The sequence below is a fragment of the Dama dama genome, chromosome 1 (genome assembly GCF_033118175.1).
Source record: "Dama dama isolate Ldn47 chromosome 1, ASM3311817v1, whole genome shotgun sequence".
NCBI classification, from domain to species: Eukaryota; Metazoa; Chordata; class Mammalia; order Artiodactyla; family Cervidae; genus Dama; species Dama dama.
Window position 1 is genome coordinate 48,064,943 of NC_083681.1, and position 22,136 is coordinate 48,087,078.

The 22,136-nt window shown below is 40.2% G+C and overlaps 1 protein-coding gene and 1 pseudogene across 1 annotated transcript; both read left to right on the plus strand.

Moving 5' to 3' along the window:
* Window positions 1-7,148: 7,148 nt before the first annotated feature.
* Window positions 7,149-8,081, plus strand: LOC133054025 (olfactory receptor 51I2-like). Its single transcript, XM_061138614.1, has one exon. It carries the CDS (start codon window positions 7,149-7,151, stop codon window positions 8,079-8,081), a length of 933 nt encoding a protein of 310 aa, XP_060994597.1.
* Window positions 8,082-18,093: 10,012 nt separating this feature from the next.
* Window positions 18,094-18,983, plus strand: LOC133054031 (olfactory receptor 51I2-like; annotated as a pseudogene).
* The last annotated feature ends 3,153 nt before the right edge of the window (window positions 18,984-22,136 follow it).

Genomic DNA, 22,136 nt, shown 5'->3' on the forward strand with positions numbered 1-22,136 from the left:
CTCACCGGAGCTGCAGAGTCTCTGTGTGGTAAACCTTTTGGATAAATTTAACTGATAACTTCTGCAAAAAGGACTGACCTTTGTGTTAACAGGGTTGTATTTCTACTATGTTGCAACCTGTACCATGCAACTTTTCTGTTTTCTGTTAAGTTCAAGGCAAAACGGAAAAATAAAAAATAGATTATGGAAAACAGCTTTGCATTCATCTAGGTCATAAAATGTCAATAGGCCCCAAGGCCAGAAGATAATGTACAAAAATCTACTATGGAAAAAGACTCTCATAAACAAAGAAGTATGCAGAAAACATCCTGGTTGCATAAAGGGCAACCTGACGTAATGTTAAACTAACTCTCTATGCTATCTTTCACCTCCCCTTAGAAATGTACTAACAAGATATGAAAGCTACTGTGAAAAATAAAGCAACGCCAGACCCTGCTGCACACCCCAGTCTGGTCTCTCTCTCTCTCTCTCTCTCTCACCAAGGCCGTTCATCCTGAGGGTACCCCTGGATCCTGCTGAGGCTGGACCCCAGCACACTTAGTGTTCAGTGTTTCATTGACTATGCTCTAATTTAATGTAATAGAAAAAGGAAAGACAGAAACAACATAATGTTTGTATTTCTGAGTCTTAGTCTCAGGCACAATTACAGTATTATTCAAAGAAATGGAGAACATAGACAAGAACAAGTTCCATAATATAGAGAACTGATTAATAATCCTGTGGTTTTCAGGAGCCAGATACAATTCAGTTTGAAGGAAATTATTAAGAAAAGATTTTCAGTATACTAAGTTATTCAGGCAGAAAACTTAATGCCATAGGATAAATGAATAGAAGGATGAAAAGATAAAGTGGGGGCATCTCATGCATTTTGATGAAAGTCTGAAAGGTTATTGCTTTGGACAGGTATCTTTCTATTCATCTACATTCTAACTGGAGGGATGGAAGGAAGAACTGGGAGATTAGTTCTATTTTTAATTCTTTTTAGAATCTTCATACTCCTTTCCATAGCAGTTAAATTATTTTGCATTTCCAACAACACTGTGCAAGGGTCTGACATCCTCATCAACAACTCTTGTCTTCTGTTGTTGTTTTTAATAACCTTTGTGCTTTCACAGGGGCTTCCCTGGAGGCTCTGCAGTAAGAATCTGCCTGTAATGCAGGAACAGCAAGAGATGTTGCTTCAGTTCCCGGGGGGTGGGGGGGGGGGGGGTGGGGGTGGGAATGGCAACCCTCTCCAGAATTCTTGCCTGGAGAAAACCATGGAGCAAAGAGCCTGGTGGGCTACAGTTCACAGGGCCGCAAAGAGTCAGACACGACTGAAGTGACTGAGCACAGATGCAGACATGCAGGCACGTGCTTTAAACATGCATTTTCCTGGTGATCAGTGACACTGAGCGTTTTCTTTCCTACACTTTCCTATGTTGCCCTTTGTATGTTTTCTTTGGAAACATTTCCATTCAACTCCTCAGTGCACAGTAAAATGTGATTACCAGGTGTGTTTCTGTTTTTGTTTTTGCTACTATAAGAGTTCATCACATGTTTGGGAGGTGAACCCCTTATCAGATTCTTACTTAGAAGTAAAACTGAATGAATGGATACAAAAGGATGTGCCTTGGTGGAAAGATATTGAAAGCGCAATTTTCCCCCCAGTAAATTTGACTTAATTCTGAATAATCTGGGTACTGAAACATGATATAAACATTTAGAACTCACGTAAAATAGAGATCACACACCCCCAACATTTCCAAAAAGAAAAAAAAAAGAAGAAATGAGACAGAATTAGAGTAGATTTCCCAAATGGGCTTTCCTTGTGGCTCAGCTGGTAAAGAATCTGCCTGCAATGCAGGAGACCTGGGTTCAATTCCTGGGCTAGGAGGATCCCCTGGAGAAGGGAAAGGCTACCCACTCCAGTATCTGTCTTGGAAAATTCCATTGACTGTGTAGTCCATGTGGTCGCAAAGAGTCAGACATGGCTGAAGCAACTTTCATTTTCACCTCCCAAATGTTAAAACATGAAGGAAAAAAAAATTACTAATCAAAAAGAGATATCTGGCTACAACAATAGTTTCTAGGATAGGATAGCTTAGAAGAATGTATAAACCACTGTAAAGTGATATTTTAAATAAAACATTTTAAGAAAAGATTTTATACCCTACTGTCAAGATATTTTGTTGGTAAAAATTCTAAGATATAATGTTATTGTTAGACATTTATATATTTCCATCAAAAAAGGATTGGGAACATGTAAAATAATTATTAATAGTTGTCTCTGGTTAGTGAGCATTGAGAAGATTTATTATTTATTTATCTGTGATTTCTACTTTGCCATAGAATGTATACATGTTTTGGTACAGAGTGAGAGTGAGGGGGTGAGGAGAGAGAGAGAGAAGGAAGGAGGCAAATAAAAATACCCTGAGAGTTATAGAAGGTGAGCCTCATAAGGGAGAAGTCTCAGTGTTGGTACCCCTGCAGACATCCTACCAAGGTGCTTGCCACATGCTCCTCTCAAGTGATAAATGGTTCTATCCTGGGAGAGCTATTCCCTTTCAGATGTGACTGTGAGTTGTGACGGGCCCATGTCTCTATCTATGGGGCCTGATTCTGGGCCCCAAGAGACTCATCTTCCCTGATGCATAGTGGAAACACCTCAAACTTTGGCTCCGTTTATCCAAATTCACCAGAAACCTACTCTGCAGTCAAAGGATAATATAAGGTAATTAGCTTAAAACAAAATGACAGTATATCTATCTGTTGCAGGCCTCATTGTCAGGCCTCAGGGCACAGGGTCTCTTTATTCAACTGCACTAACTCCACCAGTCATTTAAAGTAGCCTAAGCACAGCACAGACCATGCTCATTTTACCAGCTGCAATGTATATTAAGGATAACCTTTCTTGATAGCTTATTATGTGCCAGTCAAGGTTCAAAGGTTATTTTATTACATATTTAATTATTAACACTCAGTATGTCTTATCCTCAAGCCTACGAAGTAGTTAAATTATTCTTCTTGCTTTCGAGGTGAAGACCCTGAGATGCACAGTATAGATTAATCGACCAGGATCACATAGCTAGTCAGTGAAGGACAGGAGGTGAACTCAGGCAGTCTGATTCCCAAATCCAAGTTGTTGTGATTTCAATCAGTGGTGCTGCTTTGAAAAATGTTGCAATTCTTGTCCTTTATGTGTATTGCCTTCTCTGGCTAAACCTGTGTAACATCGATGGTCTTAGTTTGACTGGAGATCTGAGAGATATCAAGTGACAAAGAAGTCAGGTCTGCTCATTCAGTGTCTGTTCACAGAGCACCCCTGGTGTGCCAGTCACATGTTAAGCTAAGAAGGAATCCATGGAGAAGGAAACAGAGGCAAGTCCCATCTAAACTCACAGTATGACCATACAACATAATGGTTCAGAGCACCTATGTTCAAATGCTAGTCCTGCCACTTATATATTTTGTGACTTTGAAAAATTTACTTAATTCACTGTGCCTCAGTTTCCTTATGTGCAAAATATAGATAATACTAATATCTGCTTGGGACACAGATAGGACACAGCATTTCTTGTGGGTAATGGTCATAGTTATAGGGTAGAAAGGCCATGAACTGACTTAGAAGATGTAGGTTTAAATATTCTGCCACTAACAAGCTGTATAAAACTGCAATAGCCCTTTTTCTTTCTAAGTTTTAATAACTTCTTCTATAAAATGAGGGGCTAGATACAGTATTCTTGCATGTCACTTCCAGTTCTGATCATTCTGTTCCTAAATATCACTTTGAGCAATGAATTACAAAGTAAGAGAGGGAGGAGCACTGCAGATGCTCCATATTCTCAGCAGTCCTGGGCTGCTGAGCTGATCAATGCTCAAGGGACATCCTGTAAGCAGCCTTATACTCCTCAGGCCAGGGAGTTGGCACAGGAGGCGGGGGTATGGGCAGGGCCCCCACAACTGCCCTTCCTTCCCCTGCACCCTCCGGGCACAGATCTTTCAGGTAGGTAAAGTGAAGTGTCAGACACTCCAGGCTCAGGCTCTGAGGCACTCTGACTAGCTTAGAAATTCTGAGTGTTATAATATGACAATATGAAGACAGAAAGGCTGTTCCTAGAGGAGTTGGGTTTTTAAAATTTTTTCTGCATATTTTCACATTAAAGAATCACTTTATGGTTCTCTATTTTCCATTTGTTACTTTTTTTCTCTGAAATCTTGCCATGGTTTCCACATCATATATTCCTTTCTCTGCAGGGATTCTCCCTTATTAACCAGTAGTTTGAATGTAGATGTCTTCATATGAATAAGCACCCCTTACTCCCCTGCTCTTTTCTCAGAATAAATGAGTATGGGTAGAGGGTTATAGAAAGACACTGATTGCTTTGGAAGACACTTGGCAAGACCCTAAGTAGTGCTAAACAAACAAATAAACAAACAAACAAGAAACCCACACACACCTCCAAATCAAGGATATCTGCGTATTGCATGCAGAGGCAAACAGAAATGTTTAGGAAGAGCTTGCAGATGGGAAAAACAAAAAGATTTTATGATGTGGAATGGAGGAAAAAGAAGGCATCCTGAGAAGAAAGGATAGAGGAGTCCTAATGCAGGTGGAGGAACAAAAGCAAAATAAAGCAGGCGGAGCGGATTTAGAGCAGGTTTAGAACTCACAGTTGCAAAGTATTTGGTCCTGAGGGTTTTCACAACAGTTTACTTTTGGTCTTTCACTACTCTATACCAAAGTTCCTTAGCGCCCCCCCCCCCCCCCCCCCCGATTTGCAAACAAACAGAATCAGTGACTTTCTGAGTGCATCTCCTGTGTTGGGGTTTGCACTGAGTACAGCAGAGACTGAAACAATGTTTAAGTGTCAGTGTTGGTCTCCTGGAACTGGTGAGTCAGAAGGGGAGATAAGTTTCATAATTCAGCAGGAACTATCCTAACTCCATAATAGGAAGATCTATTGCAGAACAGGCAGAGAAACAGGCACAAAAGGAGATGCAAATCTACCGCTTATGAGAGTGGTGAGGAGAGGAGAGCAGATACCTCCACTGCCGTGACCAGTCAGAGTTTCATGCGGGAGGAGGGCATCATTGATCCTGGAACCTGGAAGATGGATTGAATCGGTATGTTGACACATTCTGGGAAACTCTGGGAGTTGAGGAGCTGTAGTTAATGTTTGACTAACAGCAAATAGACCAATCTGGGTAAGGTACAAGTAAGGAAAATGTTGAGAACCGAGACCAAAAATATTGATTTAGTACTGGTCACAGAGAACCTTTATTTCTAGGCTTGTGAGTTTGGATTGAACTGTTTGAAAATGAGGGGGCATTCAAGTTTTCTAATAAAAAAAAGTGCCATTTTCAGATCTGCCCCCTGGAAATACTATCCTAACCAGAATAGAGAATGAAATAGAGACATGGGATCCAGTAGAATAAGATTGTTATGGCATAAACATGTGATGTCTTGGATCTGAAGTGTGAGACTGTAGAAACTAATGGGCGAAAGTGCTGGCAGAGGCAGTTGGGTCATTGTTTTCTTTATCTTGTCCCATTTAATATAGAAGCTGAAGGAACTAAAGAGCCTCTTGATAAGGGTGAAAGAGAACAATGAAAAAGCTGGTTTAAAACTAAACTTTAAAAAACAAAGATCATGGCATCTTATCCCATCACGTCATGGCAAATAGATGGGGAAAAGTGAAACCAGTGACAGAATTTATTTTTCTGGGCCCCAAAATCACTGTGGATGGTGACTCTAGCCATGAAATTAAAAGATGCTTGCTCTTTGGAAGGAAAGCTATGAGAAACGTAGACAAGGTATTAAAAAGCAGAGACATCAATTTGCCAACAAAAGTCAGTCAGCCAAAGCTATGATTTTTTCCAGTAGCCATGTATGGATGTGAGAGTTGGACCATAAAGAAGGCTGAGTGCTGAAGAACTGATGCTTGCAGATTGTGGAGAAAACTGTTTGAGAGTCCCTTGCACAGGAAGGAGATCCAATTAGTCCATCCTAAAGGAAATCAGCCCTGAATATTCATTGGAAGGACTGATGCTGAAGCTGAATCTCCAATACTTTAGCCACTTAATGTGAAGAGCCAACTCATTGGAAAAGAACCTGATGCTGGGAAAGATTGAAGGCAAAAGGAGAAGAGGGAAACAGAGGATGAGGTGGTTGGATTGCATCACCAACTCAATAGACATGAATTTCAGCAAACTCCAAGAGATGGTGAAGTACAAGAGAGTCTGGCGTGTGCCTTCCATTGAGTCTCAAAGAATTGGACACGACTTAGTGACTGAACAACAACAATAACAACAAACAGAGAAAGAACATGGCAATGTGATCTTTGAATTTTGCATCTCGAACTTAGTCATAATAATAGTATTATTCAAAGAGATGGAGAACACAGATAAGAGCCAACTATCTGCATAACCATGGATAAGAGAACTGATTACTAGTCATGTGGCTTTAAGGTTCTATTTAGATCTGAAGGAAGTTATTAAGAAAATATTTTAGTATATTAAGTTATTCATGGTGGAAATTAATGCCGTGAGGTGGATTGAAGAATGAATAGATGAGTATATATAAGGGGGTCCTAGTGCATTTTGATGTATGTTTGGAAGATGGTCTCTGTGGACTTATATCTTCCTGTCCATCTAACTTCTGTCTGGATAAATGCAAGAAACAACTGGGAGACTGTGTAGAAGTAAGAAAGCCTGAGAGTCATGATAATGAGCAGATGTTACTTATCAGTAGAGACAGTAGAGTGAGAGAATGGAAAAAGGAAAAGTTTACGGCTTGAGGAATAATTGGAATGCTCAGAACAGTCCAGGAAGTAGGCATCAGGAGAATGATATCTTAGGTCTTGAACAAAGTGATGCCTGTAGATTGATAACAAGTTCATAGCTTTGAATGTGAAGAAGAGCATGGTGGAGATAGGCACAGATATAGAGTAAGGTAATGTGACCTGGTGAGCCAGCCAAATAACCTGAAAACACTTAGACAATTCCAGAAATCATGGGGAGCATGAGGGGCAAGGAGTGATGTGGTAAAAACTTGATTAAGCTATAAAGTAAGGGTTTGGATGGCATAAGTGAGAAAATAGGTCATGAATAAACTGTACGTCTATCTTCTCTACAGGTGGTGGTCCTACAGTTCAAGTCCTCCCAGCATGGGTGGTATCCTCTACAACAGCTCAGAGTTGACAACTTTCACCCTGACAGGGCTCCCAGGGCTGGAGAACTCCCAACACTGGCTGTTCTTGCTCCTCGGTACCCTCTACATTGTCTCCATTGTGGGCAATGGCCTTATCCTTTTCATTGTCGAGGAGGAGCAGAGTTTGCATCAGCCTATGTACTACTTCCTGTCCCTGCTCTCAGCTAATGATCTAGGTGTGTCTTTCTCCACACTGCCTACTGTGCTCGCCACATTTTGCTTCCACTTAAGGACAATCAGCTTTGATTCTTGCATGGCTCAAATGTTCTTTATCCACTTCTTCTCTTTGATGGAATCAGGGGTCTTGCTGGTTATGAGTTTTGACAGATATGTGGCCATTTGTAACCCTCTGCACTATACCACCATGCTCACAGATACCCGTGTTGTATGCATGGGCTTATGGGCCATCATCCGCAGCTTCTGTATGGTTTTCCCACTGCCTTTCCTTCTGAAGAGGTTGCCCTTCTGCAAGGCCAATGTACTGTCCCATGCCTACTGCCTTCATCCAGGTCTCATCCACCTTCCTTGTGGTGACATCACCATCAACAGTATTTTCGGTTTCATCATTGTCGTGTTTACCTTTGATCTGGACTCTGCACTCATTCTCTTCTCATATGTGCTCATCCTGTGCTCTGTACTTACCACTGCATCTCGGGAGGAACGATTAAACACACTCAACATGTGTGTATCACATCTGTGTGCTGTGCTCATCTTCTATGTGCCCAAGATTGCTGTGTGCATGACTGCCCGTTTTGGTAGGCACGTCCCCCGAGTGGTGTACACAGTCATGTCTCTCATTTTTCTCTTTATGCCTCCCATGCTCAATCCTGTCATCTATTCAATCAAAACCAAACAGATTAGATGGAGGCTTGGCAGAATGCTAGTGTGAACCAAGATTTAAGTCAGAAGCTCAAGGAAAGAAAAGAAGTCACTGGATATTTACTATTACTCCACAAATTGGGGTTTTCAATACCTGCTTTGACAACTTTTTAAACTTCCTTTTGGGTAGGAATAAACCCTTAGGATTTCTTCCACCAGATATTTGATGACAGCCTGGCACTAGTTAAGACCAAAGACAACAGGTTTTGGCAAGTTACACTGAGCTGTAGTTTAGCCAAAAAATAAATAAATAAATAAAAGCTCATTTTTTTTAAAAATCCACAAATGTGTCTCCTAAAATTAATTGCTCATTTTGTTACATGTGTTTCTTTTATCCATTTTTAAATTGAATTATCATATAAAAATTTACTTATTACCTTGTGAACACTGTGACAATGGTCAAATAAGTCTTTTCCCCAAGACTATATGAAAAGTAGTTCTAATTTTGTAGAATTTTTTTTTAATTTTGCAAAATTTCTACAAAATTTTAATTTTGTAGCAACTCCATACTGCTTTCCATCCCAATTGCACTATTTTACATTCCATAAATCTGTGCGAGTAAATGATACCCTTCTCACAACTTATTGTCTTTTGTTGTTATTGTTTTTTTATTATTATTTAACAGCCATCTTGACAGATGTATCGTGATATCTCATTGTGTTTCCAATATGGATTTTCCTGATGGTTAATGACATTGATCATTTTTTTTTTCATATACCCGTTGGCCATTTGTATATCCTCTCTGGAGAAACTTCCATTTAACTGCTTAGCACATTGTAAAATGAGATTATCAGACATGATTTTGTTTTTGTTTCTAGCTACTGTAGGAGCTCCTTACATGATTTGGGGATAAACCCCTTATCAGATACTTACTTAGAAGTCAGCTTGAATGAATGGACACAAATAGCACATGCCTTGGTGGAAAGATTAAACAAATATCAAATATGTTGCTTTTCACTCCAGTTCACTTGACTTAATTGTGAATAATCTGAGGAAAGCAACAACATGATTTAAAAATTGGTTTAGAATCCTTGTACAATTGAGATTACTCTCCCTCAAAGTTACTTCAAAAAAAGAAAACAATGGACAGGCGTAGAGTAAGCCTCCCAAATGTTAAAATATGAAGAAAAAGACAACAAAATCTAAGCTAGTCAAAAGATATATGGCTGCAACAATAGATTTCTAGGCTAAGATAGCTTAGAAGAATGTAGGAACCACTATAAAATAGTAGTTCAAATAAAAGTTTTTACAAAAATTATTTATAGCGTGGTTGTGGTGTGTGTGCTCAGTCATGTCCAAGTCTTTGTGACCCAATGGACTGCATAGCCTGCCAGGCTCCTCTGTTCATGTGATTCTCCAGGCAAGAATACTGGAGTGGGTTCCCACTTCCTCCTTCAGGGAATCTTCTCAACCTAATGATTGAGCCTGCAACTCCCATGTCTCCTGCATTAGCAAGCAGATTCTTTATCACTGAGCCATTTGAGAAGCCCCCTATTTATAGGATACTGTGATGTATACTCTGGATAAAACTATAATATATAATATTATTGTTCAACATTCATACATTTGCACACAATAACTATTTGGAGGAAGTAATAAAAATGTGGGCTTCCCTGGTAGCTCCTCACTAGATTCCTGGGTCAGGAAGATCCCATGGGGAAGGCATAGGCTACCCATTCCAGTATTCTTGGGCTTTCCTGGTGGCTTAGATGGTGTAGAATCTGCCTGCAATGCAGGAGATCTGGATTTGAACCCTGGGTTGGGATGATCCCCTGGCCAAGGGAACAGCTACCCACTCCAGTATTCTGGTCAGGAGAATTCCATGGACAGAGGAGCCTGGCATGCCATATTCCATGGGGCCACAAAGAGTTGGACACGACTGAGCGACTTTCACTTAAAAAAAAATGTGTTAGTAGTTGTTTTTGCCTAGTGAGAATTGAGAAGATTTATTATTTATCTGTGTTGTCTACTTTTCTGTAAAATATACACATTATATTTTAGTAAAATGGGAGAGATTGAGAGAGAAGGGAGAGACAGGGAGGCAAATAACAATAATGAGAGTTGGAGGAAGTGAGCCTCAGTATTGATGCCTCCAAGGTGCTTTCCAAATGCTCCTCTCTGCCCCTCTCAAGGGATAAGGAGTACTTTTCCTGAGAGAGTTATTCCCTTCTAGATGTGACTATGGGCTATGGCAGGCCTATGATACTATCCATGGGGGCCTGATTCTAGGCCCTAAGAGACTTAACTCCCCTGGTGCACAGGGGAAATCACATCACACTGTTGCTCTCTTTATCCCAATTCAGAAGTCTGTGCTATCCAGAATGTTCACTCTTCAGTCAAAGGCTAATATAGCATAAGTAGTCTAAAATGAGATGACAGAATATTTATTTTTCGCAGGCCTAATTGTCAGGAGCAACTGCACAGGATCTCTTTATTCAACTGGATTAAGTACACCAGTCACTGGAAATGGCCAATACTGATTTCCCCAGCTGTAAAGTAATACTAAGGATAACATTTCTTCATAGCTTATTACATGACAGTCAAGGTTCAAAGTTTATTTTAGTATATATTTTATTATTAAAGCAATCATTAGGCCCTATCAGCAAGACTAGGATACAGATAAAATTATTATTCTAGTTTTAAAGGTGCAGACACTGAGGCACATAGAATAGATTAATCGTTTAGGATCACAAAGCTAGCCAGTGGAGAGGCAGCAGGTGAGTGCAGGTAATCTGACTCCTGAGTCCAAGTTAGGATGATTGAATCAGTGATGCTGCTTTGAGAAATGTTGCAGTTCTTGTCCTTTATGTGTATTGCCTTCTATGGTTAAACATATTCAACACTGATAGTCTTAGTTTGGGCTGGAGACCTGCAAGATACCAAATGACAAAGAAGCGTCATATGATTGTTCAGGGGCTGTTTACTGAGCACCCATTATGTGCCTGGCCTCATATTAGGCATAGAAGGAATCTGTGAAGAGCAAAGCAGAGCGACACTTACCTTGTGAACTCACAGTAGGGCCTTACAGCTTAATGGTTCAGAACACCTAGATTTAAGTGTTAGTTCTGCCACTTATATTTTTTTTGTAACTTTGAAAAAGTTATTTAATTCACTGTGCCTCAGTTTCCTTATGTGGAAATATAGATAATAGTGATGTCTGTTTGATAAGGCTGTGGTGAGGGTTAGCTGAATTAAAGTTGACCAACACATAAAATGCTCAGTAAGTAAACATAAATGTTAGCACCGAGTGAGGATAGCTCAGATGGTAAAGACTCTGCCTGAATGTAGGAGACCAGAGATCGATCCCTGGGTCCAGAAGAGCCCTTGGAAACAGGAATGGCAACCCACTCCAGTATCTTGCCTGGAGAATTCCATGGACAGAGGAGTCTGGCGGGCTACAGTCTATGAGGTCGCAAAGAGTCAGACTTGACTGAGTGACTAACGCACACACAGGGAGATAAGATGACATGATTACTGTTTGTGGTCGCCCAGAAAAGGGGCATGTAGCACAGCCTTTAGATTTCTCTGGTGCATGTTGTTTTAAGTTAGTTAACGTAAAAAATAATGTAGAAAATACTGTAGAAAATCAGATACTTTACAAAGATTCTACTCAGGAATGAAAAGAGGGGTTTGATTGGGAACAGCTTTGTTTAAAAAAAATGAGGTAGTGACTCAGGTTTGATGCATTCTCTATGACGGCACTTTGGGGCTGATAGGTAACTAGGTAAATTGACAAAAAAACAAAGTTAAATAGATATGTGTATGTCATATGTTCTTGAACAGGTGTTTCACTAAGTAGCATGGTAATCCATTTTGCAGAAACGTGGAAGAATGACTGATGGTTTTATGCTGGTAGTGTAATTGTGGTAAAGACATTAGGTTACTATTTGCTAATCATTAGGCTCCCAGATGGCACAGTAGTAAAGAATCTCCTGCCAATGCAGAAGACACCGATTTGACCCCTGGGTTGGGAAGATCCCCTGGAGAAGGAAATGGCAACCCACTCCAGTATTCTTGCCTGGGAAATTCCATGGACAGAGGTGCCTGACAGGCTACAGTCCATGGGGTTACAAAAGAGTTGGAAATTATTTAGCAACTAAACAACAACAACAAACATGGTACTGGATGTTTTGAATATATTAAAAAATAAGAAGGCAGAGACATCTTTCACGGAACATACGTATTAACGTAGGAAAGAAGCATGTAATAAATAATTTACTGTTTATTTTAAATCAGTTAATCACAACCCTGCAAGGTCCTAGAAAAGATCAACAGAGATTGTAATATAACGTTTATTAGGTTAGGAGGCTAGGGGGATCTTCCACAGGACAGTTTAAGCTAGAAGATGGTGGTAGGGATCCAGTCAAATGAATGGAAGGTGAGTAGTTAAAAGCTTCTAAGAGTTTGGAAAGGGCACTTGTGTAGGCCGCATGGAAGGAGTACCTTTGCACATGCAAGAAACTGGAAAATCACTTTAGTTGTAACACAAAGAACATAAGAAAAATGGCTCAAAATAAAGTTTGGAAGGAAGGCATTTATCATATCACACAGGGTCATTTAAAGTTTGGACTTGATGATAATGTGATGGAATTTTACTTAAATATATTTCTGCAACTTAGAAAGTGAATTGGAAGAGGGCTGAATAATGTAGGGGAATGATTTAAGACACTTGTAATTATCTAGGATTGACACATTGATATGCTGACTAGAGAGTGCGAATGGAAATAAGTCAATTAAATAGTTATTTAGGAGGTAGAACATCATATTTCTGTAAGTAAAGTTCACAAGTCCAAGACATTTATTGAGCTCTCTTCTCTCTTCCCCTGAATATCCCTTATTTACCCTTCAGGATTCAATCTAAACTAACCTTTTTAATGATTGCTCTTCATAGCACTCTAAACTTTTTGCTAAAGATGATTAACACTTGAAATTATTTGTTTAGTCTATTGTCCTAATCACTGTGAGAGGAGAGAGAAGGCTCATCCTCTTCACTGTTATATCTCAGACTCCCTTGGTGTGGTTCTCTCTCTTAGGGATGAACTCATACTAACCAAGCCAATGGCATAGATTCATAATGTTATCAATTAACAATGAGAAATAGAATTACTACACAGACAGAAATTATCTTCTTAACTTGACTAGCATATCCTACCTGGTGAGAGTCATCATGACTACATTTGAGGTGAACAAAGGATAAGGGGCATAACCATAAAATTCAAGGGGCACAATCATAAAACTTCCTGTTTTAAGTTCAGATGGACAAGTATCCTTCTCCAACATCCCCAACCTTAACCTCTCAGTCCCAGCACTTAGTAGGCAGTATGGTCTTCTTATAACTGCTTGATTGATGCTCTCCTTCAAGTCCCTTTTTCCTTTGTTTTCATCTCTTCTTCCACTTGATGATTGTGCTTGTGTGAATGACTGTGTGTGAGTATGTTTATTTATAATTGTGCTTTGGAACCCAGATTGGTATCTTGGCTACTCCAATAACGTTACGACTTTGGCAAGTATTGTAAAATCCCTAGTCTCATTTGTAAAAAGAAGACAAAAAATATAATTGATAAGGATCCTGTGAATATGAAATATTAACTATATGTTAATAATAAATAAGCAATGTATACATAGATTCTAGTAATTTATAGCATATAGTAGATGGTCAATTAATGATAACTATTTTTCCCAGTCTATATTTTCATTTATGTCAAGTCTGTCAAATCTTAAATGTCTGATAATCACTATTGTTTCTAAGCTTATCATATTTTTATGTCTCTTTTTGATTTCTTGTGACTGATTTATTGATTAATTATAAAAGATCTGTTTTTCTCCTTTCTAAAGAATTGGAGGTACATTTCTTTGCCTCCTCTTTCTCCATTCTCATACACACATTTGCACACACTGTCACACATGCATACACAAAAACAGACTTTACAGACAGACATTAACAGCAACCTTCAGAGATACTGAATCCTAAAGAACTTTGGTGTTCTGTATACATTAAATTCTTTTTAAAATGAGACCCTAAGATAAGTGTACTAAAATCCAACACATTTTTGTGAGGAAACATTGATGCTTTGATGTTTTAAAAATTATCTAAATATAAAATACATAGCTTTTTAGCATTTTATTCCTCCACAGCTCTAATTCTCTTTGTTTAGTCTGTCTACTGAAAAATCCAGTACTGACTTTAGGCATAATAAAAGGTATCCTTCAGGTTTTCTCTGTTGATTAAATGAACTAATCTAAAGCAAACAAAAAACTAGTATTGCCCCTAAAACTATGCAGGTCCTCAAGAAATATCAGTATTTCTCTTCTCCTTTCCTCAGTCCTGGTAATTGAGATTGCATGGGCAATGGAGATAGATTTTGGAGACTAAATCTGGGTAATTATTTTCAAGTCCTGACTTTATAAATGATTTCACAGTGGATGGCAACAGGCCTCTTGCCCCTTAAAGTCTTCATTTCTTCATTATGACAGTTTGGGTGTGATACAAGATGATCCAAAGGCTCTCATAATTTTAAGGTCCTTTAATAAGCATCCTGGGAATCAACCTTCTTTCACAGCCCTCAGAGCTCTCAGAGCTAATTGCCTGTCCCATCTTCTCAAATTCTTTTCTGGCCAATGGAAAATTTGCAAGTCATTGTTATAGTTCTTGATTTATAATCATTTACCATGGTGATATGAAGTTGCATAGTCAACTGGATTTATAGACATTTGTGTTCCAAGTTTCGAAATGAGGAATTTGGAATTTGAGCAAACTAAATAATTTTATTAAGGATAGTCACTTAGACAGGGAAGTGGTTGTTTTACTCAGGTCTGGACAGACCGACAAACTGTCTGAGTTTGCAGCTACAGAGAGGTTGTCCCCAGTGCAGGATCTTCATTGTTAAACCCAGTACAGTTCCAGGCAAACCAGGATTGTCACTGTGTTCTCTGACTATGATTTCTGAAGCTTTTGGTGGTTATATTTATTGTTTCTTGAAATTTACTTGGGTTGTGACACAATTGGTGGAAAGATCACTAACTTGGGAATCAGTGAGAGTCAAAGGGTCTGAGATTCAGTCTAACCGTTTTTGACGAACTGAATGGATTCTTTCACAAAGGACAACAGAGTTATAACTTGATGTTTTTTGATGTCTGTAAGTGGGGGAAATACCAGTGCACAAAAGAGCCATCATTCAAGATTTTTCATATCCCCTGCTGCTCCAGCCATCTCTTTGTGCCCCAGGACTTACCAGGCCCAGGGAACACTGAAGAGGCAGTTTCATCACTCAGGGCAGGGAGGTTGGCTGGGAGGTTGTGTACAGAGGAGTGCTCAGAGTTCCTCCTTAGGAGACACTTCACCTGTCCTCTTTTCACTAGAGCTGCCCTGAGGAGGTAAGTTGGGACTTCAGCCCTTCCCTCACAGAAGTCTGTAGGAACCTCGTTCATAGCTTCAAAATTCTAAAGTGATCATAATACACGTATCCGAAGAAAAGTTTTTGTGATCTAATTTTAGAGCTTTTCTGTGTACTCCACTTCTGCCCTACACCAATAATCCTCAACAGTAGCCCCTGATGCCTGAAATCCCAAAGCTTTTGTTTGGAGTGAGTGCTTCGGTGTTACTAACTACACTCCAGTATTCTCACTGGGAAGTGGACACATGGCAATGCAAAAGGAGAGAGCCTTTGTTTGGGAACTGGAAGAGTCAGGCAGTAGGGAAAGCGGACCTGGGAACCTTGGCCCCAGATGTCCCTCTTCATCCCCTCTTTCTTGGGTGCCGTTTATTCGGTACATATCTTGCACAACAGTGCTGAATATCAATTCTATGTTTTTGCTCCCTGTTTTTTCTATACTACAGCTGTAAACATAAGATGTAATTAAGTAAACTAAATCCATAGCTGATGTGTGCTAAAGCTGAGATTAAAAGTTTGCTGTTTTAGATGTTACCAGAGTTATTTAACTTTTCTAAGTTTATGTTACACTTCAAAACTGGATCATAATACATTCTTCCTAAGATAGTTTATCTATTTAATCAATATTTACTGGTTAAAATTAGAACTGGTAATCTGAATCCTTATCCAGGTCTCTATGCCCAGCAACTTGGATAAACATTGAGACAACTATAGGATCTTATAATTCTTTGGGGAACAAAGATACCAACCAAATGACCAAACAAATACATAATAATTCACTATAATTCTAAAGTGTGATAAGAGTCATGAAGAAAAGTATGTGTAAGGATACATAATAAGGACATATAATGATATGTAGAGAAGTAATGACTGGTTAGTATAACAGGAAGGCAACAAGTTCTCAAGTGGTTCATATGCTGCCTCATGCCCAGGTAAGACTGAATTCTTACTCTAATCCTTATTTTAAGAGTGAAGGGAAGCCACTGAGAGGTTTTCCATAGAAGTGTAACATCATTTTGTTGATATTATTGACAGATAATCTGGCTTCTTTGTAAAAAATGGATTAGAGAAGATCATGACATGGAGCTGGGTGATCAGCAAGAAAGAGTCTGTGGACATCCTGATTGAAAATGTTGAGGGACAGATCAGTGCGATAGACTGGATAGTGGGTTAACTGGAAGTGAGAGAGACAGGAGTGCCAGTGTTAAGCATATTTTGGAAAGGTAGTAATATAATTAGATGTGGAAATGGGAGTGGGTGAAAAATTCTTCCTAGGTTTTTCTGGCTTTAGTGTGTGGATAAATGCTGATGGACTTTTACATGAGGAAAATATTGCAGAGGATCAAGTACAATGATTAACAAAAGTTCAGATTGGCATATATTTATGTTGGGCTGATGAGCCTTTACAGCTGATACTCCAGTAGGGAGTTGGATGCTTGACTCTATAGCTAGAGGAGACATCTGAGCTAGAGACATGAATTTGGGATAATTGACATACAGAGGAGAGGTAAGAAGGACATTATGAGCAGAAAATAATTTTGAACTTAGTGTGAAAGAGAGCAGAGAAGTGAGTGATTACTGGAAGAATATGTGGGGGCAATAAAGTGATTTTTGTTGTTGTTATTTATTTTCTTTGTATATCCTGAAACTGATCCTCAATAATAAAGAAGTTGGTCTTGGATGGGACATAATCTAAACTTCTGATTCTCAAACTTGACTTTGCATTGGAATTTCCTGGGTAGTGTTTTCTTTTTTTTTTTTTAATGTATTGATTCTTTCTTTTTTTTTTTTTTTCATTTATTTTTATTAGTTAGAGGCTAATTACTTTACATTATTGTAGTGGTTTTTGTCATACATTGACATGAATCAGCCTTCCAACTGCTACTGCTAGAGATTTGGATTGAATTGGTATTATTGGGGTCCAGACAAAGGAGTTTTTTTAAAGCTCCTTGGGTGAATCTAGCATACGCACAGTTTGAAAATCCTTAATCTAAACAGAGGAAAACACATAAATATGCAAGATAGAAAAACTCAGAGCAATCAGGAATAGAGGAGCATGAGACTCTGGATCCTTGGTGAATAAAAGAGGAGCTCAAGTGACAAAGAGGATGGGGGGCTGGAGTGAGATCTTCCAGTGTAGGCAGGAGAAAAGACACAGCTCAGAGTACAGAAGGAAGTGTCATCCCTGCATACGTGGAGATTCATGAGTAAGTGGAGAGCACTGAGATAAGGTCTTGGGGAGGCCATACTCTACGTCACTTCTTGAAGAAGGTAGTGGCTAGAACTGGTAGAGAGTAAGAGATAAGTCATTTTCTGCTACTGGAGAAAGATTTTAATATTTCTGCAAAGAATACAGAAACAGGAAGAATAAGATACAGCATTCAAAACAGACTCAAAGGATTTTTGTGGGGAAGGAAGTGGAGTCCATGACCCAACTGTAGAAATGATCAGATGGCAGAAGGCCTGAGATGTGACCAATGATTCCTAGCTTGCTTCCTCCTAATTTTTCATGATCTGTGGTGTGCAATCTAAGTAGCCTTTTCCCTTCCATCCTGGGCAGTGACCATTCTTTCCATTGTCTGAACTCACTTTACTCTGACTGTGTTTCTCCAAAAGATACTGAGGGGCCCCATGGGAAGTTTTGAAACTAACATCTCGAGTGTGACCAGCTTCACCCTAACAGGCTTCCCAGAGATGGAGGGACTGGAGCATTGGTTAGCGGCCCTCCTCTTGCTGCTGTATGCTGTCTCCATCCTGGGCAACAGCCTCATTCTCTTCATCATAAAGGAGGAGCAGAGCTTGCACCAGCCAATGTACTACTTCCTGTCTCTGCTATCTGTCAATGACCTGGGTGTGTCTTTTTCTACCTTGCCCACTATACTGGCTACCTTGTGCTTCCACGCACCAGAGACTGCCTTTGATGCCTGCCTGATTCAGATGTTCTTCATCCACTTTTTCTCCTGGACAGAGTCTGGAATCTTGCTGGCCATGAGTTTTGACCGCTATGTGGCCATCTGTAATCCTTTGCATTATTCAACAGTGCTCACTGATATCCGTGTGGCTCACATGGGCATATCTACCATCATCCGCAGCTTCTGCATGGTCTTCCCACTGCCTTTCCTTCTGAAGAGGTTGCCTTTCTGTAAAGACAACATACTGACCCACTCCTACTGCTTGCACCCAGACCTGATCCGCCTGCCCTGTGGAGATACCACCACCAACAGCATGTATGGCTTGTTCATTGTCGTCTCTGCCTTTGGTGTGGACTCAGTGCTCATCCTCCTTTCCTATGTGCTCATATTACACTCTGTGCTGGCCATCGCCTCCCGGGAAGAGAGACTTAAGTCACTCAACACATGTGTGTCACACACCTGTGCTGTGCTCATTTTCTATGTGCCCATGGTTAGTGTCTCCATGGTTCATCGATTTGGGAAGCATGCCCCTGAGTATGTGCACAAGTCCATGTCCCTAGTATATCTCTTTGTGCCTCCAATGCTCAATCCAATCATCTATTCCATTAAGACTAAGGAGATTCGTAGGAGGCTACGTAAGATGCTGAAATCTAAGCACTGATCAGAGAGACACCTTCTAAAAACCCAGGTCCCCTAAGAGTCTGTTGTTATTGCTGATGTTTGGGTTTACCGGCTGGTCAGTTGAACTGTGTCCTCTCCTTCTATACATGGACCTCTGGTTGGGGACCTGCTACTAGCTGTAGGGTATAGCCTGGCTGTAATTCATAACTTAAAACATCAAGCTACTTTGTAATTAACCAAATTACAGGTTGCCAAAATGACTTCTCTCACACTCAGTAAGGAAGAGGGTTTTAAACTAGTCACTTCTATTTATCCAAGTATATTATTATTGACTAAATTTTTAAGTAAATCTCAAAAACACAAAGCCTAATGCATTCATATGAAACCTTATAACTGGGGGTTATGTTACTCAAGATCATAAGTATCATCCAATGCTTTTTATAGGAATAATAGTTTTGAGCATCTTTTAGCTTTAAAAATTAAAGATACACAATACCTGTGAAGAGTTTTACACTTCTGAAATAGGTAAGCGTATTCGTGAGACTGATCAGATGGAACATATATGGCTGTCACAGTGACACTGCAATATAAACCATATAAGACCAGCAATTCCAAAGTTTAAAAGCAGGAGAACAGGTTTGTGGGGAAAAAAAATCATATGTTGTCATCTGTTGGGCATTGCTGAGGGAAGGATCAACTCTCTTCTGGGGAGCTAGTTAGCACTCTGAATGGAAGGGAAATAGATAGTAGTGATTGATGGTAGGGTGAATCTACTTCAAGAGCATAAATAGTTGTGCTTACCATCTGCTGCAATATGGACTTTAATGGCCTATACTCATCACCCAAGCTCAGAGACATCTGTACATGCTAGAGCAACAGGGGGATTTCCCGGTGGCTCAGAGATAAAGAATCTACATCCAAGGCTTGCCAATGCAGGAGATGCAAGTTTCCTCCATGAGTCAGGAAGTTCCCCTGGAGAAGAAAGTGGCAAATTACTCCAGTATTCTTGCCTGGGAAATCCCATGGACAGAGGAGCCTGGCAGGCTACAGTCCATGGGATTGCTGTGTTGGCAATCTTAGGAATTAAACAACAACAAGAGCAGAGGAGAGGTAGCTGAAGAATATTAGGAAATTCAGAGCATAATTCCTAGAGAGTAACAATCATGAAGGCAGAGGAATCCTGTGCAAATTTATGCAGAGCAAGTACAAAGTCACAGCAGCTTGCAAACTCTTGGCATGAAAGTGAAGTCGCTCAGTCATGTCCAACTCTTTTCGAGCCCGTGGACTGTAGCCTACCACACTCCTCCATCCATGGGATTTTCCAGGGAAGAGTACTGGAGTGGGTTGCCATTTCCTTCTCCAGAGGAGCTTCCTGACCCAGGGAGCGAATCCAGGTCTCCTGCATTGTAGGCAGATGCTTTACCCTCTGAGCCACCAAGGAATGACTCTTGGCAGAAGTAAGTAAATTGGTGTGAGGATTCCTTCACTGGGCGGTGGACAGACTACAGCATAGTTCAATCCTTATAGATGATTTGAGATGCAGATAGTAGTGAAAAGCATTACACATTCATACATACACACATGTATAAATGTATACATGTATATGTGTGTGTGTTAAGTTGCTTTAGTCATGTCCAACTCTTTGCATGCCCATGGTCTGTAGTCCACCAGGCTCCTTTTTCCATGGGATTCTCAAGGCAAGAATACTGAAGTGGTTGTCATTTCCTTCTCCAGGGGATCTTCCCAACCCAGGGATCGAACCAATGTCTCTTACACCTCTTGCATTGGCAACTTCTTCACTTCTATCACCATCTGGTGCTAGTATATATATGTATATATATTTAAATAAGCATTATTTTCCATGGTTTTTTCTCATAGGGTCATAAAATACTTTTTCTAAAATAAAACCAGAGAGGATGAGTGACATGATAATGCCCTAAACATAGAAGCAATATAGAATTTAGTCTCTCCCAAACACCTCCTGGCTGTCAAATCAAACAGACATTCAGTTCATCTCAGTCGCTCAGTCGTGTCCGACTCCTTGCGACCCCATGAATCACAGCACGCCAGGCCTCTCTGTCCATCACCAACTCCTGGAGTTTACTGAAACTCATGTCCATCGAGTTGGTGATGCCATCCAGCCATCTCATCCTCTGTTGTCCCCTTCTCCTCCTGCCCCCAGTCCCTCCCAGCATCAGGGTCTTTTCCAATGAGTCAACACTTCACATGAGGTGGCCAGAGTATTGGAGTTTCAGCTTCAGCATCAGTCCTTCCAATGAACACCCAGGACTGATGTCCTTTAGGATGGACTGGTTGGATCTCCTTGCAGTCCAAGGGACTCTCAATAGTCTTCTCCAACACCACAGTTCAAAAGCATCAAGTTTTTGGCGCTCAATTTTCTTTACAGTCCAACTCTCACTTTCATACATGACCACTGGAAAAACCATAGCCTTGACTAGATGGAACTTTGTTGGCAAAAAGAAAACAACAAAACAGAGTAAAACTGGAGTTAATATCTTCAACAATGTTAGGTGTCAGGGAAATCTCAAGTATCCTTGAATAAGATTAGGGTAGCCAAACCACAAGATTAGAAAATGTGTGGTGGAGGTCAGTGCAGTGAAGGTGACTAACAGACACTACTCCAGTATGGAATGAAAACCCCTCTAAAAGCACAAACACAGCACCATAGGCTAGGACAACACTGAAACCTTGGCAGGTGGTTTTGACATTGCTAGTAAAACGAGATAGTCCTGTCAAGGTCCAAGTACTTGTGCACTTGACAGGATCGAGCAACACCGCAGTGCTTGCTATGTCGCTCTAGTTGTGTCTGACTCTTTGCGACCCCATGGCCTCTAGCCCACCAAGCTTCTCTGTCTGTGGGATTCTCCAGGCAAGAATACTGGAGTGGGTTGCCATCTCCTCCTTCAGGAGATCTTCCTGACCCAGGGATTGAATCTGAGCCTCATTATGCCTCCTGCACTGGCAGGCTGGTTCTTAACCACTAGCGCTACCTGGGAAGCCAAACTAAACCAAAACCTAACCAGCCAGAAAGTCACATTAACATGACTTCCCAGTTCCATTAGAACAGTGACCTTTCTCCAAAGCGCCTTATTAACAGTTTCCTTTCACAGGCAGAACACC